At 39.1% G+C, this 20769-nt stretch overlaps 1 protein-coding gene and 1 long non-coding RNA gene across 2 annotated transcripts; both read left to right on the forward strand.

The window, feature by feature from the left end:
- Nucleotides 1-20469, forward strand: LOC144664047 (neural cell adhesion molecule 2-like). The gene is made up of 10 exons (XM_078525168.1): nt 1-234; nt 4904-5170; nt 6813-7082; nt 8835-9134; nt 9787-9929; nt 11996-12140; nt 13668-13934; nt 14754-15035; nt 17796-18104; nt 19012-20469. The coding sequence occupies exons 1-10, from the start codon at nt 177-179 to the stop codon at nt 19086-19088; spliced, it is 2118 nt and encodes a 705-aa protein (XP_078381294.1). The 5' UTR covers nt 1-176; the 3' UTR covers nt 19089-20469.
- Nucleotides 16214-16879, forward strand: LOC144664080 (uncharacterized). The gene is made up of 2 exons (XR_013572748.1): nt 16214-16424; nt 16724-16879. It is a non-coding gene; the product is annotated as an uncharacterized LOC144664080 (long non-coding RNA).
- Nucleotides 20470-20769: the final 300 nt, after the last annotated feature.

The raw sequence follows: 20769 nt of genomic DNA on the forward strand, positions 1-20769 counted from the left end.
CTCTTGAGGCGTTGAATTACAGGCATCATTCCAGTTGACTTTGTGTTTCGAGACGACGCCTTCCTTTCATAGTTACAAGAATTAGCCCAGTAACGCTTCAATCTCCGAGGTTCGCGTATTCATTACACTTTTGTTGCGAAGAAGATCGTCCACGTTTCGCCCGAGAAGAACTACAGATGTTCCGAAGTTGCGTTCTGTTGATAGCCGCAATGGCGTCCCTTTGCGGTCAAGCGAGTGAGTATTCTTTTAAATTTGAATAGTGAGGTCTCGTGATGTTCTGCTTATGTAATACAAAAGCAGAATGAACTTTTCGTTGAAAGAGCCTCTCTTGATGGTTTTTTGAGGTCTGTAGAAGTGTTTTCAAGAGAGAAACGTTGTGTATTTTGCTCAGTGTAACGAGGACTTAGCAAAGGGCGGGAGTTTTGGATTAGCATGTTTGCTCGTACGGATTCCTTCAATGTTGATTCTTTGAACGACTTTTTTCACTTGTTTTCGTTGTTCATATTCTAGTGTGAGTTGCCAGTATATTTTCTCGCTAAATAGCAATGTTTTGCGACCGATATGGCCGAACTATCTGTGTGAACGCCCAACGATTCACCCCTACGGGGCATTTGCTACAAGAATAGCACAGCGCATTCGATATCTACTTCCTCTAGCCTTGCAAAGGGATCTTCCTTTGTTCCATTTTCCCTTTTAACGTAAGAGATTTCATAGATTCTACCTCTACGATCAGCTAAACTCCTTTTCTAAAGAGGAAACTCACATTGAGTGCAATTTAATTGTATAAAACGACGCCTTTCGCGACCTAATATATGTGCTGAAGTGTATTGTAGCGCTTCAGCTTGTAAAGAAGTGTTATGTTACAGTGAAACGCGTGCGAGAAAATGGCGTTGTTTCAATTTTGTTTCAAATCTGAACACTGCACTTTATGTTGATGGTTTTTGAAAGACATTTAGTTCGCGTTTAGAACTCTTTTTCTGTGTTAAACTGTGTGCGTTGTTTGCAGTGGGCTCGCTAGGTCATCACATCCTACGGAGATTTTGTCATGCTACAAATATTTCACACCAAACATCAACATTTCTTTATTGGATTTTGCATGTTTTGAAGTGAAATTTATGAATTAAGAATGCGATTGCCTCACTTTAGAAGCTCTTTGTGCTTCAGAGAGGGAAATTGAGTTTTCTAAAGCCAAAAATTGGTTGCTTTTTTGTGCACTTTCCGGTTCGAAAACAAGTCTCGGCTCGATCGCTCACCGTAAGCGAAGTCCAAGTGCGGTATTCACAGTTTGAAAAGTTATCTTCGGAACAAAGTTTTCACCTTTGAACCAAAGCTCCAAATATACCGCACTTTCAAATGAAAATAACATGTTTTTCTGTGGTCCACATAAAGACGGAGTCTTCCATTTTGTTTCGTCGACCGACCCACCGTTCCCAACCAAAATTGCCTGGGTTTGTTATTTCAATGAAAGCCACAACCACAAGTTTGCCTTTTTCAAAAAGCTTCCCATTTTAAAGTAGTTCTTGTCGTGTTTGCGTGTTTGCATTCCATTTAAAATAAAGCATCTCGATTAAATATTTGCTCGGAAGGCTTTTAGCTTGGAGCAAACGTGACCAGACGAAATGAGCTTGTTTTTGTTTCCCGGAGAATCTATTGTTGGGTCTTGCCTCACATAGCTTAAATACCGCTTTTTAAGTTTCTTGCCGAAGACTTGAAGTGCACTAAGTTTCTAAATTAACAGCGATTTTCAACGTAAAAAGGAGCAGTTCTAAGCTCTCAGTTCTCCCCGTTAAAAGCAGTTCTTAATTTTTGGCAATTTTTCCTTCATAAATTATTCACAACAGATAAGCTGTTTTGATCGGCTGTGGATTTGCAAAAAAGCGCTTAAAATGAGAACTGATGCTCCACATTATAAGCCAAAGGACGTCATTGTAACGTGACACAGAGACCTTTTGCTTTGTAAATTGTGCGAGCCTGCACGTTTCAACTTTTTTTAACGATTTCGTATCAAAATGCGCATTGTTTTACGCAATTGTGCGTTAGGGCTGCGAGACTTTTCGCAGTATTTTAGTCCGTTGCATGTCAAAAAGCAGTGCAATTTAAAGTTCTGAATTTATAAATTCCCTTGTAAAAGAGGCATGTTTTTATGCCTAGCTCTATCTATTTTATTAATATTTGGTAGACTGAAATTTACAAGGTTGTTGTTTTCATTCTGCAAGCCACCTAGGTTCTGAAATGTCATCACCGCTTTTGTTTCTTTTCACGAAACATGAATTAAGAATTTAAAAAATTAATAGTTCATGGTTTTCATCTTTCAAGAGGAAAGTTATGTGGTATTTACAGTTCTCATGAGATGCTCCAAAGAGTTCTTTTCTTTTCTAAGCACAATTTTCAAATCCAGTTTTAACATTGCAATACGTGTTTCTGATTCCTTAGGCTGAGACGGTACCTCTTCCTAATTCAGTATTCTAATCCTACTCCATCCTAGATATTTTTTAAGGTGCCCAGAATGAAGAACAAAAAATGTGTAAAACTGAATTTTTTTTATGGTATCACAGAAGGAAAATTGGCGATTTCGTTCCAAGTCAAATTGTGTGCAAACCATCAATGGTAACCCCAATAAAGTATATATTTTCTGAAAGCTTTAATTGAATAAAGATTGTAATTTTGGATTTTGTTTACATCACATAGACCATAATAAGCCACGTCAGCATTTTGTTTGCATTATGTTGCGCAACTTTAGGTTTATTTGAGGACACAAATAGGGGGAGGGGCTACATAAGAGCCAAAACTTTTATGTTGAATTTGATCTACATATATTGGTCTTGAAAACGGTTTGTCAGATTTTTCTTTTCTTGCTCCATTAATATTTTATGAATTTTTGAACTTTAAAATGACGTTTTTAGGGCTTCTTAAGAAAAAAATATGTGCCCAAACCCTAGCCTTCGAGAAGTATTTTTGAGCTAGATTAGCAGTTCAGTAGATATCCACAAAAAATCACATTGAAGAATTTTCCTGTGAAAAATTTTCCCAAAACATTTTACTACCCTCTTAGGACTATCCAAAGTGAAGCTAAGTGAATTTTACCAACCGTGGATGAAGTAACAGATTACTATACTGGTAAATAATTTTTCACATGAAAAGTTCAATCACTATCTACAGCTGGCTTCAATATACAGGCGAAAAAGTAGCTGACACATTGTATTCAATAAGTATTGAAAATTGAAATTCACTAAACTGTACCACAATATAATGGTACCCCCTCCCCCATCCAGTGTTGTAGGATTGCTGCTACAGACCTTCAAAATAACAGTGACCAAAACTTGTGTTTTTGTTATGTTCTATCTGTTTAATGAGTTTTGTTTCAATCAATAACATCTCAACTGCATGCTTAGACCTCATGTGATATATTATGTTTTATTTCAAGCACAGGCTTCAACCACAGGTGACTTGTCGCATAACAATGCAGCTGCGTGGTTTGACATAAACTAACACAACATTTGACATTACGACTCAAAGCCAGGGGGATCTAGGGGGAGGGTGAAGGGGTGCAGTCCCCCTCCCCTCTAAGATGACTTGCTGCTTTCAAATACAAGTTGTATTCTGTAAAAAAAAAAAAAAAAAAAAAGCAGTCAGTTATGCCATTATATTCCTTAGTGGCACGCTGCACCCCTCCTAAGAAAAATTCTTGATCCATCCCAGAAAGCTAGTACAAGAATATAAAAGAACACTTGGTATTAAAAAAATAATAATAATAGAACCAACCATGAACAAGCTGTACAACTCAAAGGTCAGCAAAGATGGTATACGTAGAAATTGTCATCAAAAAGGAAAGGTCATTTCTTTGTGGCTATAGAAACTGGCAACTGTGGTCACTGCCTTGGCAGTCAATTACAGATAAGACTACAGTTGAACCTCGATAACTTGAACTCTCGATAACTCTAACCTCCCGCTAAATTAAACCTTTTCCAATTTCCCTCCATGTTGTTTTCTAATGTTACCCTCGTTAACTTGAAGTCTCAATATCTCGAACCTTTTTCAATTTCCCTTGAAGGTTTGAGTTATCAGGATTCAACTGTACAAACAATCCATTGGAAACCAATTTTTCGAACTTGCAAGGGAAAAGGAAATTGATTTGAAAAAAAAGGTAGATCAGGGGTAAGATTAGAGTGTTTGACTATTGGAAGGGAAGTGACTTCTTGTGCAAGGAGGGTCGTACAGGGTATTCTCGTGACACGTGATTAGCTGATTTTATTTTCCGTGAAATGTGAATTTAATCAATTTATTCTTCCTGACCCGTGACTGGAAGGTTTTACAGGACACATGAAGAGCTTGAAATAATAATCGATATTTGTGATTTCACCACTTTATTCTGCGTGATTTTGAGACGCGAGACCTCAAATGGATTTAAATGTGACCTCCATGTTATCGTAATGTCTCGTAAGGCATCGGGAACTACCAAGTAGTCGAGAGCTTCCCTTGCTGATCTTCGCTTGTTCTTCGTTGATGGATTTCTTCAAACACTCTTTGTAGAGTAACAACAGGATAAAAGAGTACTTATTTTCGTGATTCGGGAAAATGAAATTCAAAGAGACCCCCTGTATGACCCTCTTCAAGTTATCAGAAGGTTAAAAAAACAAGGGTTTGAGAAATCATTTGAGCTGCACCCTTATAAATTTAAATCATGGTGATGCCATTCTGCTAACAAACCTAGCCCGGGATCCCCCTTACCATACCCAAATTGTAAGTGCTATGCTTTGGCGGCATGCCAGACCCTTTTGATCTTGCCATGGTTATTTTGGCATGATTGCATCTCACCGAAATACGACCCATGTCTGAATTGTACCAAAAAGGTGCAGTTAGGTGTAAATGTGGCTAAAGTTTGCTCCTTTTTTTATTGTTTTAGGGGCAGATGTTGACATACCTTTACCACTTCTATCTGCTAAAATTGGAGGGAATGGTCAAGTTGATTGTTTTGTCACTGGGGAGAATTTCATTGGTTGGTTCAAAGATGGCAGCAAAATAACTGATTCGTCAACGGCAAACATTCGAGTGGAAAGTAGTGGAAATAAACACACGCTTAGGTTAATTAATGTTCAAGTATCATATGGAAGCAACAATTATGAGTGTCGTGGAAGCAAAAATAAAGACACGATATGGGTATACGTTACTTGTAAGTATTATAGTTATTTCACTTAAACCTGCATGTATACAGAGCAGCTTTTAACCAAAAAACCAAAACCAAAGTAATCGATACTCTGGCCAATCACAAAGGATATAGAAAATTCAGTAAACCAATCAACACTCATTACATCAAATACATGTAGCCGGCGAGACGCGCGGGAAACGTGCGTCAGTGAGTCACGATTGGTTTTTGCTTTACTTCTGATTGGCTTAAAAAGTGGTGCGAGCGTTTAAAACCAATCACTAAGCGTAGTAATGCAAAACCAAAGCAAATGTGAATTAGTTTCGACACTCAGTTGAAAACCACTCTATTCGGTGGTTTTTGTCAGTGTCACATAATGTTGTGAGGGCTATTATTGCCAACGAGTCAGGCCTTCTGGAAGACCAGAAGGCCTGACGAGGCGGCAGATCATAGAGCCGCGAGAAGATTTGTACATGCGAAAAAAATCTCAGAAACACTCCAAATGTCGAGAAATGTAAGTAATGTAATGTAAGGTAGATCGTGACGACACAATTTAGCACGTGCACACTTTGTTGTAGTTTGGCCAATCAGCGCGCTACTAATTTGTTCAGCACGTGCATGAGTCATTGGCAACTAAAATTCCCAGACACGATGCGTCTCAGATAACAAAGAGGTTTCAATCTGTTCGCTTCAAAAAGCCAAAATTCCCGAACTAGAGATTGAAATACGAAAGAAACTTGAATTAAACTTTGTTTAGAATTTAATTTCATTTAAGATGAAGGTAAGAAATGCATTCCAAAGCTTCAAGATTTCCAAAGCTTCGAAAATTTCGAAGTCATACAAATTTGCATGCGTAATTAAAAGTTAGGTCTGGCAAAGTAAACAATTACATAGATTTTATCAATCAGAAGAGAGTTTTATTTCGTTTCTCGAATTTATAAAATAAATTCCCTATACTACAGTTTTTCCTGGATACTTCGGCGTTTTTTTCCTCGGGAAACAGGGCCTTTAATTTTCCTAAAAGCTGGTTGCCCGAATGCAATTTGCAGTGTCTCAACAACAACAATTCAATGTGATATTTGAGACATCACGCATTGCGCGTGATGAATTATTCTCGGAATAATAAAATAAACTTGTTCCATCTTTGGCGACAAACTTGTCCGACCAGGCTTTTACCTTTTAAGACCTCAATTTTCTTGATACTTCTGTGCTGAATGGATTCAACTGCAGTGTGGAAAGTTTGAAATGCTTTGCTTTGGCAAATCTTGTAAAAGTTTGCTTTTTGTTTCGTAATTTATTTTTCGTGTTCAGTGGCTCATAGCCACTTTGATTAAGACCTATAGGACTTTAAAACAGCGGAAACCTTTCCAAAATAGCGGCATCGGACAACAATGGCTTAAAACTCGCAAATAGCATGAAGTTTACAAGATTTCTCACTTAATCTTCACTACTTTGGTATTATTTTAGAACTTTTTGTTAGCCTTCATAAAATCGCATTTAATTCCATAAACATTCAAGATTTTCAAAGAAAACGCGCAATGTTTATTGATCGACCAAAATCATAAAGCGTCCCGTTGTACTCGTTGGCATTTCTACCGATAGGTATCACTAGTTTGTATTATTATTTTATCATGTTGTTAGTAATGTGTGTTTGTTTTCTTTACTTCAGTTAGCATAGATAAAGTTGACAAGAATCAGCACATCAGAATTGGACAAGCCGACACCATTAAGCTTGGTATTTCTGGCTTTCCCAAACCAACGTTTACTTGGAAGAAGGGAGACAAGGTGTTGAACCCTAAATCTGATTCCCGTCTGACTCTACTAGCTGATGGTTCTTTGAGAATAAACAAGGTGACGAGATCTGATAGAGGGAATTACACCTGTGCTGTTGTACAAAGTGGCTCGGAACAAAAGGCTAAAATTGAGGTGTATGCTGTAGGTAAGAGCTGATATCACACTACAAACCTGACTCAAACTTGACATTCTGGCATGAGTTCTCTCTGGTTCCCTCTTGTGGCTCTGCAGAGCTGTGCTCTAGCAGAGCCCGGGTGCCACAGGCGACTTTCTTTTGTCTTTGGGCGACTTGTATAACTTCGCTATCTTAAAAAGCTTTTAAGAGCTGGGCACCCAAGATTTCTTACATAAGAGCCTTTGGGCACCCTGCAATTTATTCTAAGAGCACAGCTTTAAACTCATCACCAATAGATGAGTGTGGGGATGGTGCCTGAGACTATGTGGGAGCCGCCAGCAAGCGTGAATGGTAACCATGACAACCCTGGAGCGGCAACCACAAGACACCGTCACACTGAGAGAGAAAACTCAGTGGAAGGCAAAAACTAAATACTTACCAGTACTTACATATGGGAAAGGGTGGGTGGGAACAAAACGACGACAAAGGTGGAACTTGCTCGAAAGGCAACGCGAGCAGAATGGCTTGACCTTCACAGGAGAGCTGTAAATTAAATGAAACCCCTGAATAAACCCTGAGGCCGCCCCAACTTCAGGGGAGCAGCCGCTGGCCAGCAAATATTGTCTCGAGTTTAACCTTGCCTAAATTTCAGTTAGCCACATTTAATCATTTACATGATACCACCAGAAAATGTCATACCAGAACGAGTCATACTGGCACAAGTATACCCCGGTTGTTGCAACGGAGCAAGAAATTTATTTCAGTGCGAAATCTCGCAACAGTATTGTGTAAACAAAGAACAGCACTTGTGTTGATATAAAATTGGCCTACTGTGTACTGGAACGTGTAGTGCATGTGTAAATTTCATCAGTCCATGATGGCGTCATCACATAATGTCATTGGACATCGGAGGAGGAGAAAACAGACATATTTCTTCTAGCACATTAGCATGATATGAAATGAAGCATATGGCGCGATTGCGGCGCGATTCCCGGCCCACCACGCCGCGAAGTGAGAATCACGGCGGCCAAAAATGTGGCACGATCCAAGCCCAATCGCGCCGCAAACGCGCCAATCGTGGCGGACAAAAACGCAGCGCGAATTGCGGCGCAATTGCAGTAAAATTTTTACAAGGGATATACCTGCCAACTTTTTCTGGGTGGAAGGCGTGAGATTTTTTATCCTGAAAGTGCCAGGATTTCTGAAGACGATACGACCATGTCCGAAGTTTTCCGAAGACATCTGAAGACGTTCCGAACATATCCGAAACCCAGGGCGTGAACATGTTTTGCTAAACACGAATTTGTTCCCAATGCTTTTCTTGTCAAAACTCTGAGATTTTACATGGAGTTTTCCTGTCTCACATTGCTTTCAGTTTACACATTATTGAAAATTGTGTCGGTCATGGTTGTAATAACTCACATTTTTCAACTAGGTGTGAGAAATTGGTTCGTAACCGTGAGTTCGTGTGAGATCGAAGTTTTCAACTCGCAGGCGTGAGAGTTGGCAAGTATAGAAGTAGTCATACTGGTATGGACATCATGCCAGCACATGTTTCTTTGTAAAAACCCTCTAACTCCAACCAAGGCTGAGCTCTAAGAAAAATTACAAGGAGCCCAAAGGTTCCAAACTGTGAGATCCAGGGTGCCCAGCATAAAGCTTATATGAAAGAAATAAGATTATCTGGTCGCCCAAAGACAAAAGTTAGTCGCCTGAGGCACCCGGGCACCCTTAGAGCACAGCCCTGCCAACTCATGAAAATTTTAAACTCTTGACTTTTAGAGCTGCCAAAGATCAAGCCATTCGATAAGCCACGAAGGTACCTAACCGAAGGCTATCCCGCCACCTTCTTGTGCGAGGCAACTGGTTTCCCTGCCCCCAAATACACATGGCTCTCCCCAGATGGTACTAAGATCAATACGATAGGTGACGTCCGCGTGAATGGAGGTAATCTGACGTTTAAATCAGTGGACAAGTCAATGCAAAAGGGGAAATACACATGTGAGGCTTACATCGAGATTGAAGAAACCAAGGAGCAAATCGGTCGAACAAGTAGGGCAGTGGAGGTAGTTGATGTGTTGGGTAAGAGTCGTTCCATTAATGAATTTTAAATTTAGGATTTGACATTGCCTCCTGGTAAACCTATTCCTCTTCACCGCCATTATTTGGGTCTTTGCACAATGTTATGTACCATATATTATACTAAAAAATTCCAAAAATAAGCCCTTTTCTTATGTGTGCCGAAAATTCTTTTCTGTTGGGGTTATTTTTGGGGTGGGATTTTATCTTGGGGGGGGGGGGGGAGTCTGGTCTTGTTTTTTTGTGTCCTTTTTGTAGTTTTTTTGTCGGTAAATCGTTCCAGACCCACACGGCCCAGCCGGCCACATAAGATTTTATGTTAACTATAGCGATCACTCGTTTAACATGAACTCTTTGCTCTCTGTTTAGAGATTGAAATGTATATTTTTGTGTCATTCGAGTGTTTAACCAGAAGGGAGGACTGAATCATCACATAGCACTATTCGCTCATAGAAAACTCGGGCTCGAAGTCTAATTATTGCCCCGCAGGGTTTTGGGGGGGGGGGGGGGGGGGGGTGTTAAAAAAAGATATTTTTTTTTTTTGAAAAATTTGGTTTGTTAAATAAAGAGAAGAGATAAATAGAAAAAATTACAGTATTCTAAATGCCATTACACAGCTATGTGTATGTAAAAGTGTTTTAATTATCTTTTTCAGTTGCGCCAACGATTGATCCCAAACAAGGCATTCCCGAACTGTTGAAAAGAGGTGATGATTACAAGTTAACGTGTGTTGCTACTGGAAATCCCACTCCAGATGTAACATGGAAAAGAAACGGCATCAGTGACCCGCGCCAGCAGGTGAGGATTCACCAAAAAATATCTACTCAATTTTTTTTTTAATAAATGTGTGGGAGGCGCGGTGGCCTAATGGCTAGCATGCTTGACTCAGATTCAAACGGCCCAGTTTTGAACCCTGGCCGGCGGAAGGGAACATGATATGGGAACATGGCCATTAAGTTATGATCTGCGTAAGAAGTAGGCATCTGAAATGCACGACACGCTCTTAGGTGCCGAATATTAAATTATTAACTCAATTAAAATGGAGCTCTCTGATTGGTCAAATACTAAAAAATTGTCAAAATTCGGCCCAAAAATAAATTTTTCCCATATTTCTTTTGATATTTTTGGTCCCAGAGTCCCCTGTACTATCTATACCAAGTTTCGTTGCCATGGCAAATGGGGAACTGGGACGCGAGTCACTTCTCTTCAACACGCTGCAGCTGCCATCTTGAATGAGGGATTTTCGGAGATCTATCAAGCCGTGTACATGTACCTTCGCTTGGCCGTATCTGTCTATAGTATTTTGAAAATAGTGAATCTGTTTATAGTTGAGTTTTTCTTAAAGTGCGAATGCTTTTGCGCGTTTTGTAACACCAAAAATATGCCTCGGACAGCTTCGTGTCGCTGTCCCCAACACGCTGCATGGGGACATGTGGATGATGTTGTAAGTCTGAGAATGGCGAGCGCCAAGGAAATCGCTTTCGAAATAGCCGTCCCTTAGATGGAGTGGTACATTTAAATTTCAAAGCTTTTTTACTCGTTCTTTGACGTCGTCAAATGTCTCCGAGACCCTCTTGTTCGCGAATTCGCTTCTCCACATCGTTGCAAAAATACCTTTGTGGAGTCAATAAAGGCTGTCAAGATAACAATCAAAGATCAAAGATTTGTCTTTTCAGAGAAGTTTCATTGAAGCTAAGTTGTACAAGCTGGATATCTCTGGCCTATTATTGCAAGACCTATATCAAACATGTATCACATCACCTCAAGCAAAGAACGCTTGAGCGAGCTACAGACAAGAATTCATAAACCCAAGCATTTCGGATCCGGCAATCGCGAAAAATGCGCAATTTTGGCAGTGGCGTGTTTGTGTTCCTGTGAAATTGTGCAAGCATTTGAGCGATTGTGGCGTATGAATACAATTTCACTCTGGATAATTTTTCCATTTCTTTCGGAGACATTTGAATGCACGTGAATGGACTTGAATTAGTGTTGAAGCGATTGCGGCACACGCAGGATTACTGTCATTACGTGGGTGATTTTTTATTCCTTTCGAGAACATTTGAACGGACATGTTAAAATATTCAAGCGATAGCGGCGCATGCAGGATACAATTTTACTGTGAATAAACTTTTATTGTTTATTTATTTTCAAGTGGCGCTTTGCAACTAGAAATGATGGAAGCAATCCAATAGACGTGATGCTAGATCATGCTTGCTTTTGTCGAGAAGGAGACTTCTTTGATGAACCGTTTAGTCTGTTGGACGAACTGTCGATCGATTATTTGGGCTGAAATGCCTCTCTTATTCGCTCTTATGCACTGTCAAACCTGTTAGATTTTATACGCACATATACGACACGAAAAAAATTCTTGTTCTGTTCTGGTGATATGTTCAGTGATATCATGTGGCGTGTTGAGCTTGACGCCTTGAACAAACAAGAACAATGCAAATGGCACACTGTGTAGTGTCGTGTTACCCTTAGCGGTGCGGCTTCTGAAAGAATTTCATCAGAAACAATACTTCCCCAAATGCCAGGTTCCTGAAATTTTACTTACTGGTAGTTTTTCTCACAACAGTTAAGTATGTGTCATTAGAATTGACTAAAATGCGCATTCCGCATTGCAGTGATACAAATAAATTCAAATTCCGCGCTGTTACACACAGCTGCTAATGAAATGAGCGGAATTTTATTCAATTACTAGGTAATTAACACTTTTGGTTCCAACGGAAGATTTTGGCCTTGCCTCGCATGCCTTGCTACCTTGCCTTGCACGCCTCCCTGCCTCGCACATATGTAAGAATCGTGTCTGCGTATTGTCCAGAAGTTGGAATAATTTTTTAACATTTGCTATCTTCTCCTTTTAGCAAACAAAAGGTCAAAGTGTGATTGAGTTCCGAAACATCCAAGTAAGCGACGGCGGAGAGTGGACTTGTGAGGCGCGCAATAGCGCTGTGGACGACAAAGAAAAAACTATTGTGAAGACATTAACTAAATTCATCAATATTGAATGTAAGGGAATCCTATATTTGCTTTTCTATTTCTATTTCTCTTCTTATTGTGTAGTTCCAAGAATTATCCATACGTCTGCCACAGCCTTCGGAAGGGATTTTTCCTAAGACCCCCCACCCCTCTGGAAATGTCAATTAAGCTTACTTTGTATGTTTCCTTTCTTGGTTTCTGAGACCCCCCTACCCCCAGGAATTTCCAATCCCTTCTGTGGGGGGAGTATGGACATTTTCTGGAACCACGCATTTTTCTTTGCAAGTGATAAGACCATGGGAAGGAAAAGACGCAAAATTGCCTGCCAAAATCTGGATCTACCTTATTACATGAAACTTTTGCAACACGTTAATTTCGCGATTTTTTGAAAAATTAATTTTGTATTTTGAATCACTTTAATTTTGCGTCTTTGAGTAAGACACAATTTACATTCCCTGGCAATATTATTTAACTTCCCCCTTATTAAATAAAACGACTTCATCAAAGGAACAATAACGTTGAAATTAACAAAAACGCAAGGAAGGGACTAAACTTCGGCAATAGCAACAACAGAGCAGTTCAATTTGCACAATGTCTACAAGTAGGACATAGTTTATTACAAGTTCCAGAATCAGTTGTGACGACATCATCGACAGCACATTGAAAATTCCTTTCTTCAGTGGTACTAAACTTGTTCTTCCTTAACCATTGACATAATGTGAGTCAGTTAATTTTCGCGTCATGTTATGTTCGCGACACTTAACATTCGCGTCACGTCACTTTAATTTCGCGATTTTTTTGGAATCGCGAAATTCGCGAAATTAACGTGTCACGAAAATTTCATGTAATAAGGTAGATTGGGGAGAGGAGAGCAAATAAGTTTCAAATATTTTTCCTGATTCATTAATTACGGTGAATTCAATGGGGGTTGTGTTATCATTGCTTGTTGTAGGTCTTTTTATGCCATTTTATTGGTGGTTTAAGGTGATTGTGGGCCATTGTAGATGGCTTTTGTTTTTGGTGAGATCATATTATATACTGTGCTTTGTTCACTTCCACATGTAGTGAACAATAATTCCATGAGGCCTATTTGGATACGAGGTGGTTCTAGGGAATTTTAAGCAATCGGCAATCTGACACCATTGTATGAATGTTCACGATAAGATTGTTCATTTGACCAAGTTTGATGCTTCTAGGACGAACAGAGACGAAGTATGGACCTTGGAACATGGTTCAAAATCCATACAAATGACTCTAATTTAGAGACGGAATCACCCCAAACCATATAAACTCTTAAAATTTTTATCATTTTTGTGACAGGTGTAAAATCCTGCCAACAACGATGAAAATCACTTTGTTTGCTCATTTTTTTATCCTAAAAGCATCAAACTTGGTCAAAATAAAATGAACAATCTAACCACGATCTTTGATATGGTTGTGTCAGATTATCAATTGCTTAAATTTTGAAACTTGCCCCAGTTCCCTGTACAACTTTGGAATGGCCAATGAGGCAAGCTTGCTTCAAGTGAAAAACTAAATGGTATTTTTAACCCATAGCTAAACCCTTCGTCGACACGGTAGCGACTCCAAAAGAAGTGTTTTCATATATTGGCAACAGTAATCCAGTACGGGTGCAGTGCAAGTACGGAGGCTTTCCACTACCATTTGTTACCATGCGATTTGGAGACAAGCTCATGTCTAATGCTACGACTGTTGCCGAAGTCAAGCTTATTACAGATGCTTTGAAGTACTTTGGTACTTACAAATGCCATGCGGAAAATAAATTTGGATTCGCAAACTACTCTGTTGAGCTCAAGTTAGCAAGTGAGGAGACTTCTTTGTATTTAGTGACCTTCATTTTTCTTCTTCAATAAATAACTTTTTCAAAGCATAAATGATGTATGTACAGGGTTTGTATGGGTCATGGAAAACCTGGAAAGTCATGGAATTTTAGAATTTCATTTTCCAGTCCTGGAGTCATGGAATTTAAGTGTGAGTAATGGCAAGTCATGGAAAATGGTATTGATTGTACAAAATAAATTAGGCAGGTTATTTTTTGTGAAGAAAAGGCTTAAAATGTACCCGAAATCAAAAATAATATTTGAAATCAAATTTAGGTCATGGAAAACTTTGAAAAGTCATGAAAAAGGTCATGGAAAATCGTGGAATTTCGAAAGCTCAAAAGAGTACAAACCCTGTATGTATGATTTTCCTGGTTTTATGTCAATTTTTTTTTGTGGTCATGCTTTGGTATATATTGTGATGAAAGTATTAATTTTTAAGTTTTTTCTATTGTTTTGTGCAATATCGGCACTTAAATAAAATAAAAACAGCTGGCATAGTTAACAAGTCAAGTTATCAAGAAACTGTTTCAAACTAACAATAATAAAGTCATTATTACATAATTTGGCTCTCAAATGTGATTTTCACCCAGATACTTCACTGTGATTATTAGTGAAGAAATGGCATCATTTTAGTGTTTGCCCTCTGGCTTGCAACTTGTCTAACAAGTGTTGCATAATAGATAGATCTTGGTTTTTTTTGTGTAGATGAAAGCTAGTGGAGCTATTGGAATGAGGTATTTTGATATAAAGAGGTATTTATTAGAGCACTCTCAGCATAATTTTTTCCTTATGATTTCAGAACCGCCAGGTGCCGTTAAAAATCTCATAGGCAAAGCCAAATGTAAAAGTATCATTCTAGAATGGGGACGACCGGAAAATGATGGAGGCATGCCTATCAGCAAATATGTCTTAACATATGGAGACAAGAGCCCCGGTAAGACCCGTAACATTGACGGAGATGAGACGTCGTACACTATCAGTGACCTAAAGCACAACACTGAGTACAGCATCACGCTGCGAGCCACTAACCCGGCAGAATGGGGACCCACGAGTAGTGTGGAAGTTAAGACTAAAGAATACTGTAAGTTCACATCTAACTTGATTTGATAAAAGGTGGCTATCGGGCTGTTAAGAAATGTATGGGGTTTCATTTTTTTTTTTTTTTTTTTGAGGATACGGAGAATTGTTCGGCTTTCTTCCAATGAAATGTCGCCCTGTCTAATGTAGTGAATTCAATCTTACTTTTTTTTTTCTTCCTCCCTGTCTCTCCCACCCCCCCCCCCCCCCGTCTCCCTCCCTCTAGATTTACTTTACTTGTGGTTAGTCTAGCCCAGTCTCTAACTCCAACCCCTCTCTATCATTTGAATGTTAGTTGCGCGCGCTAACTAGTAGAACAGTTGTGATCTATAGCTTTCCATTCTGCTGTCTAAAGGAAGTTTGCCGGAGGACATCATTAAGTCCCGTGAAGGTGAAAGTCAAGTACGATTTGCAAGTTGTGCGTCGGCTGTTATCGTACCTCAAACCGAGCTTTAGGCGGTTAAACACAGATAACCGGTCGGCTTGTTTTGCCAGGTACAGATAATGTTGAGCTTGCTTTAGACAGCAAAGGTCTTTAGCCACATCAATTAGGACTCGGAACTAGACTATACGGGCTGATTTGAAGGCGGTCATAACGATATTTGGCTTGAACTTTACCGTGGCTAAAGACTTAGTTTTTTACTGTTGAAGTTTGGGAAGCGGGCGTTACGCGCTCGACGACATTCAAATACATCCGGGACATTGTCGGTTATTTCTAAAAGAAACATGTCGGAGTGGATAGCCAAGGAATCGCTTCAAGCGCTGATGTGAGTACATAGTTTTCTTTTTTCCTCAATTTTAGGCGTTCTCCGCCTAGCTAACACTCATAGTTCATAGTTCTCTGTGATTCGCTAGTGGGAGGCGATGCGATCGTGTGCATTTCCGGCCGCGACAATGAAGTTGACAATTGAGATAACACATGCCCGCTTCCTCAGATATTTCGCCTGATTTGCTTAAAGTTGAATCGAATGTCGATGTAGAATGCTTTAGTTCAGTTTATTTGAGACGTGCATGCTTTAAGAAAGCTACAGTTCAGCTCTCCGCCGAGTGTTTTCTTATGTCTATCTTGGTATTAATTTTGACTCACATTTCATGTAAACGCTCTTAATTAAATTGATAGAATTCTTGATTTAAACAAAATGCCGTATATGCAGTCTTTTTGGTTAAAAAACACATAAACTAGAGTACCTTATGTTAAACTTGAGCTAAAATTAGCCCTCATTCAGCGTTCGTTACAGAAATAGGGCTTCAGAACTACGGTGTCATGTCAAATTTCGGGAGACACCTTTTGTCAAATCAAGTTAGACATACACTGTGGTGCAGTTTATTAAAGGGGGCATTTACCGATATTAAGTGCTACTTCAAAATCATTTGAAGGTGTTAGTATTTATTAGTAGAAACTCAGCTGTGTTCTATTGGAAATCCGCGGATCTGATTGGTTCTCCCACTGTTTTCTATTCACCGATAGAAAACAGTCGCGCGCGCGAGTAGCTCTTTAAGCGGTAAATTTTCTTGATTTTTTGTCTTCAAAAGTGCACAATATTGTAGGTTTTGGACTGCAATCATTTAGAGTTTCTACTAAAACAATTAGACTACTCGCCCTCGTTTTCTATGAGCGATAGTCAACTCGGCTGTGCCTCGTTGACTATTTTCTCATAGAAAACTCGGGCTCGTAGTCTAATTGTTAATTAGAAAAACCACTAAATAGTGGCCTGGCCTTGCTAAAACATACTGTACTAGTAATGAAAACTGTTAATAAGTGGTGTGGCCGCGAACGGCAAGTGTGTATACCAAGAAAATACAGGTTACTTGTGGGATATTCCATATTATTAAAAACTAGCAATGGTATATTGCAATTCCTGCATTTTGATTGGCTAACAGGCAATGGTATATGAGCTCATATACCATTGACCACAAAATTACGGTAGCTGATACGCGTCAACGAAAATAGCTGGGGAGCTCAAACATTGCAATTCTTTGGGCGTTTTTAATAAAGCAATTATTCCCCTTGGGCTTGTTGGATATGAGATCGTTTATATAGCCAACTCGGCACCTCGTTGACTATCTACCACCTCATATCCAACGTGCGTTGGATAACTAGTATGTACAGCATAATAAATAGAACTACACACACTAAGGTTTCTTCCACAGACTTGAAAGTTAAAACCACATTGTACAGCACAATAAACAGGGAGCAATTGCAGAATACCCCGCAAATGAGATTCACCGAGTCGGAACTCTTTGACGGAGCAATTGCAGAATACCCCGCAATTGCAGAATACCCTATGAAGTACTGCTCAAAAGCTTCATTTAAATGCGCACACACTAAAAGGTTTCATCCACAGACTTTCGCTGGAGAAATCTCACCAAATGGTACAATGAGAACCAAATGTTGTAACCACAATTCATCAATATAATTACTTTCCAAGTTAGCTATTAGTTTTCACTACAAAAGGGAAAGAGTTAAAATGTGGTCGGTCAAATTTAAAGCTAATAAAAGTATTAAAAGCTCAATAGATTGAAAACTATGCATAAGTTGAATCCATACTCCAATAAAATTCCTGATTTTCAGCTTTCACCAGTTTCATTTAAGCTCAAAAATAATACTTTTCTTTCAAGTTTTCACTCTTAATTTTTTGTTTACCATTAACTTATCCGAGTTCCAATTTTAACGTACTTACATTGTGTACAGAAGCGTCCCTTTCTCTTCATGAGTTTTGCATCCGAAGCATTGAAGTAGCCGCCATTTTCCTTCTGTCTGTAGGTGCACCCAGCCGACCAATCATATACGAGCCTTCTTCCACTTTGATTACCAAAGATACCTTCACACTGAAATGGCAGCGCCCTGAGGAGACTGGGGGCGATGATGACATAACTTACATCGTGCGATACCGCATAGAGAGAGCTGAAGACAAGTATAAAGGGCCGTGGAAAACATCTGAAACTAAAGGGCTACAGATGGAGATCTCTGATTTGGATAACAGAGAGCAATACAAGTTTGAGGTGATCGCTAAAAACGAAGGTGGTTTAAGCTTACCTGATGAGAGATACATCCAAACAAACTACCCTGGAGGTATTTTAAAATAAATATTTGTTTAGTTTAAAGGACTTAGCTTAATTAAGCTGAGCAATTATTGGGAATAAAGACGTAGATTTTGGAGAAATTTCTATGACATGAACGTTTTAATACATTTGGCTAACTGATGGGCTCTAGTTTTGTAAAAATCGCATGAGGAGAACTTAATCAGTGGAAAATTGTGCACATTTCCTTCAGTTGCTTTCAAGACACGCATTGGACCTATTTTTGAACTTCATAGGCAAGGAGTCCTGGCTTTTTTACGATTTAGGCTATTTTGGAAATTTAAGGATTCTTCTTTGCATGTCATCGTTAGATTTAAATTAACAACAAAATCAAGACCGTTTCAAGCAGAAATTATTGCACATTGTTGGTTATTTTCGTGAGCTACGTAGTCGGATGGAGAGGAATAAAACGCTTGTAGATAAGGTTTATCGTTTTGCAATCATTTTGCGGACATAAGCTGAAAGTGTTGTTAAGGTTCTCCGGTTTAACTGAAGAAATTTGCAACGTTATGCAGCCGTGTCACGCAATTGCATTTTTCAGAAACCAGGGATAAGAAAGATTGCACTTTGCACCATTCCTTGCACTTTTTAACTTGCTTACCGTGCGCCCTTACGCAAATGATCTAATAAACGCGCCTCGTATCTAAGAAACGCCCCCCTGAGGTGAAACGTTTGTCTTAGACTCCCCTGCACCGTTAGACACCCCCTCTCCCTTCCAAGGGTAGTTCTCCACAGAATAAAATCACGTTATTTATTTTGTTTCTTACTTAAAGTGAAATAAACGCCTCATGTCTATTTATCGCCTCCTGTAGGACCCCTAAAATTTAACAGACGCCCCGGGCGTTTATTAGGTCATTTGCGGTATACGTGTTCCTAACGTTTGCTTCTTTGTTTTGCAGAACGCAGCTCTCAGGCCGGCCTCGTGTCCAGTGCCTTCGTAACCATCTCTGTCGGAGCGATTTTGCTTTTGCTTTAACAACATAGACGCTGACGACTAACGCTTCGTCACAAGAAACGTTCAGCAAGAACTCTTAACGACAACATAGATTTTGTAATACATTTATTAATGAAAGAGATTGAAGCCGTGCTGATTTATACAACAACCATACTTGAACCCAATATCAGGCATTCAAGTGCCTTTTCTAGCCGAATCTGAGCCTGCAGTTGTCGTTCTCTTGATCAGTGAAGTTACTAGGCAACGCGTGAATATTTGGGCGCGTGAATATTTGTTAGGACTGGTGCTGGTTTCTGATTGGATAATGGTTATAGAATGACGCTCTAGCGTTTTTCCGTTTGAAATGGTACTTGTAACGCGAATTATACTCGTCAGATTTTACGTGTAAGAGTGAATTTAATACTACAGTAGGATTTAAGTGTATGATAATCGCACAGAACATTACGTCATCGATGCTAAGCGCTTTGTTTTCTATCCACTTGCAAAGCTTTGCAGTTATGGTCTTGCCGTTTTAGGGCATTCCCCAAGATTGTGACGTAGTTTTATCGGTCGCTCAAGCGATTGGTTCGCACAGATGTTACGTGACTCGTCACGCAACGCCTCACTCCACTTACTGTGTTGCGTGACACCCAAGAAACGGGTGAAGAAGTATACTCTCTCTTGTGTGCAGACTTCCTATTTTCTCTCTGTGTCAAACGTTTGGTCATCTGTGTCCCAGTTTTCGACCTAGGGAGAAAATAAGACATCTGCGCACATGCTGCAAGGCATAAAAGTTAGATGATTAAAAATTTTCATATTATTTAGACATAGGAAACGTTTTGTAAAAGAGTTATAGATTTTTTAAAACTGTTTAGCGTTACAGTGTTTTGCTACACTCCAACGGTGGGGAGTCACTTTTAAAATTATAGTTGTATTTCTCAATTGTAGATGTTATTTTGCCGTAGATTAGGTAAGGCATCTAAAATACCCCAATTTAAATATTGATATACATTGAGTTTGATAACAGGAGGTCGGGTAATTGTTTAAATCTGTTCTAACCCTTTTTGGTTGAAGATCCTCTTTGCCCCGTTCCATATATTTCGTACAAGACTGCCTCCAAATTTCATTTGCAGCGATTAAAACATTGTTAGTTTGTCGTGACTTGTGACATTGCAAAGAGGAAAGGTCGCGCAATTTTTTCTTTAAGAAAACGTTGCGTGACGTCCAAAAAGAACGCCTAAGGATGCAAAAGGTTAGTATTTCGATTGCCTACATATACCTGTTGACTTGTTTGACTTGTTGTTATGTTAAAGTTGCTTATACGCAGCTTAATTTTTACTTATCAAATGTGTATAAAATAGAATGCAAGACATAATTTCTCTGTAGCAAAGGAATATAATAAAATTGTCGTATGATTAATTAACTTCCTGTTTTGTCGTTTACTTTGTCACGCAACGGGAACCGTTTGGTGTCATTGAAGGCGTAATTCGTGTAACTTGTCAAATATTTCTTGCTCGCGTAGAAGTCGCGCAATTTTGGGGGATTTTGTGACGATGAATACAGCGCAAAGTGAAGTAAGCAGTCACGCAAGAGCCTTTACTAGAACAAGCAACAAGATAATTATTTTTATGAAAGGAAAATTATTTTTTATTGTTTTATTATTTAAAAATTAAGAAAAGTATATACTACATATTAGCAAACTAGAACAAATATTTAAGAAAGG

This window comes from Oculina patagonica, chromosome 8, assembly GCF_052425735.1.
Source record: "Oculina patagonica isolate OP01 chromosome 8, crgOcupat, whole genome shotgun sequence".
Taxonomy (NCBI): domain Eukaryota; kingdom Metazoa; phylum Cnidaria; class Anthozoa; order Scleractinia; family Oculinidae; genus Oculina; species Oculina patagonica.

Excerpts from the sequence above, each read along its gene's own strand:
- LOC144664047 (XM_078525168.1), top strand. The coding sequence starts at position 177 with ATGTTCCGAAGTTGCGTTCTGTTGATAGCCGCAATGGCGTCCCTTTGC. Across the intron at positions 12,141-13,667 it reads TAAATTCATCAATATTGAAT|CTAAACCCTTCGTCGACACG; the intron begins GTAAGGGAATCC and ends TTTAACCCATAG. Across the intron at positions 18,105-19,011 it reads CCAAACAAACTACCCTGGAG|AACGCAGCTCTCAGGCCGGC; the intron begins GTATTTTAAAAT and ends TTTGTTTTGCAG.